The sequence below is a fragment of the Rhagoletis pomonella genome, unplaced genomic scaffold (genome assembly GCF_013731165.1).
Source record: "Rhagoletis pomonella isolate Grant_MI unplaced genomic scaffold, Rhpom_1.0 Rhpom_scaffold_00009, whole genome shotgun sequence".
Lineage (NCBI taxonomy): Eukaryota > Metazoa > Arthropoda > Insecta > Diptera > Tephritidae > Rhagoletis > Rhagoletis pomonella.
The window spans coordinates 518,545-521,094 of NW_023458563.1; the positions used below are offsets into that span (position 1 = coordinate 518,545).

General features: G+C 34.0%; 1 protein-coding gene across 1 annotated transcript in view; it reads left to right on the forward strand.

The window, feature by feature from the left end:
• Positions 1 to 1,127, forward strand: part of LOC118745795 — a 1,296-nt gene extending 169 nt beyond the window's left edge. The window contains exons 2-5 of the mRNA XM_036479470.1: positions 6 to 33; positions 92 to 212; positions 481 to 597; positions 661 to 1,127. Coding sequence (XP_036335363.1) covers positions 6 to 33; positions 92 to 212; positions 481 to 597; positions 661 to 693 — 299 coding nt within the window. The 3' untranslated portion in view covers positions 694 to 1,127. The remainder of the gene's footprint in view (positions 1 to 5; positions 34 to 91; positions 213 to 480; positions 598 to 660) is intronic.
• Positions 1,128 to 2,550: the final 1,423 nt, after the last annotated feature.

Below are 2,550 nucleotides of genomic sequence, written 5' to 3' on the forward strand. Positions count from 1 at the left end.
TTCAGCCGAAGACATACAAGCAGTAAAGGAGATGTAAGTTTGTACATAGTATGGAAAGCAGCATAGTTATAGCATTTATTACCTTCGACAGATTTTATCGTGAATTCCGGTTCCCAGGGGTAATAGGGGCTATTGACGGTTCCCATATTAATATAAAGAAACCAAGCAAGGACATCGAGCACGTATATGTGTGTAGGAAAGGAGGTCAAGTGGTACGAATAAATCAATAGGGCTGTTCAGGATGTTGTGGAAAGAGTCTTGGGTTTGCGGTTGGAATTGCATTTGCAAATTTTATGATTGCTGCCATGGCAACCGTGTGCATTTTATTGTTGTGAATTTACAAATGCACCGAATATACAAATCCAAGAGCATATGCACAATATCCCGAACAGCCGTAATATTTATTGGAAATATACATAATCACAACATAATCGTATAAATTATTTTCCACGGTATGCGACTTCAATTTAAAAATATTAGATTGTAATGCAAGATTCGGTGGAACTGCTCACGATGCTTCAGTATGGAGAGCGAGAGCACTTAAGGTTCTGTTGGATAATAAATACTCAAATGGTGAACGAAATTTTTGGTTGTTGGGTGAAGCTATTTACTATTTTATTATTTTTGCTTGTACTAACGTTCCATATATTTTATATACAGGTGACAGCAGATACCCGCAGCTTCCTTTCTTAATGACTCCAATTCAGGGTAACAATCTATCTCAATCAGAGGAAAACTATAATAGACGGCACAGAAAAGCCAGGAACTGCGTTGAACGCTGCTTTGGAGTGCTCAAAACGAGATTTCTTTGCCTTCTAAGAGAGAGAGTGTTAATGTATGACGCCATCGTAGCAGGGAAAATAATTAATTCATGCATTATTTGGCATAATATTATGATTATGAATAATATCGGTGGAAAATTAGAAGATGATGAAATGTCAAGTGAAAATGAAATTTTTTATGAAGGCAGTGAGGGAGAAATCTCTCCTCAAGGCATATCTGCGAGACAACATGTAGTTAATAATTTTTTTTAATTTACGAATTTTGATGCCATAATAAACCCAAAAATAAAATTGCCGCGATGGTCACAAAAATAGCACCAAAATTCAAAATGGTGTTCTTAGTAACTTACGTTGTTCAATATATAAAATCACAAGGCTGTTCTACAGCTTCAAAAACTTAACCTACAGCTTAAATACCTAATTTATTTACAAGAAAAAATACAGCGCTGCCCTACAGCTTTAAAAATCGCACGATTTTTTATTAAATACTTATCAATACTTCGATAAATAATGAAAATTTGTAATAAAAAATCGCGCTTTTTTTTATTACAAATTTTCGCCTGCGGCGCTTTTCCCATAAAAATCAATACTTCGATAAACAATGAAAATTTTTTATAAAAAATCGCGCGATTTTCTTCGCCTGCCGCGCTTGTCATTTTTTGTATATATTGGGGGTGTTTAACCTCATACCCTCCTTTACTACTAATTCAACGCTGAGCAGGAAAATGGGTACGATAAAAACTATTCTCTTTTATTGTTATTTTCTTAGATGTGGCAGCACTCTTCTAATGTCAGTGTGAAACCATGGTTGAATCAACGGTTCTGTGTTCACAATGTGCGTATACATATATAAGTGCGTGATAACTATAAAAACTTACTTAATTTACTAAAAATACATCATAAATGTAAAAAATATGTTTACATTTCATTGTGCGGGGTTTTAATGCAACTATTTTGCCGAAGTGTGTACATAAATATAGTCTTTATTGTGTGAAGCGCCGAGAGGTTAGTTCAATTTACAAACTTTAACAACAAATATCTTAAAAACTATAAGCCTCCTGCGGCTTAAAGTATATATATTTGCAATCAGGAGAACTCCCCCTACCCCCCCATAGCCACCTTTTTTTTGTACGCGGGGGATGTCAAACTAAAGTTTTCCCGAAGCTGTTGTTGACACAAGGAGTAAAACGGTAAAAGATGTTTTTGGACTATTGCTACAACCTGTAGTTATTCAATCATGTACAGCCATTTTGATTTGTTTGCAATTTGCATTGAAAAGATCGTGCATTTATGCAAATATAAGTGATAGGTGATCTTTGTATATGAAAATTTGTGGAAGTGCAAACAATTTAAACAATAAATTTCTGAAATACTCGTATTAACAAAGTGAAAATAGTGCGAATTTATGTAAACATATCTGTTTCTTAACATCCTCGTAAAGTTTCATGAGAAAAATCGTTATATTTTTGCCAAAAGACACACATGTCAATGTACACTGAAGTCAACTCAAAATAAAAGTCATTGTGTACAAATACAAGTGAGATATCCTAGCAATAGACGTCATCCTAAGCAGTGTTGCCAAGTTTTGATTTTGAAAAAGCACTAAAGCCCAAGAAAAATCGCGTTTTTCTTGAAAAAAAGCACCAATTTTTTATTGGAGAATTTAATGGACTTTGTATGCACACAAAATTTTATTGTAGCTATGCCGATTCAAATTAATAAAAATTAATGTTTCTTGCTCGGCGGTCGAATTTATTCTGTTTTCTAT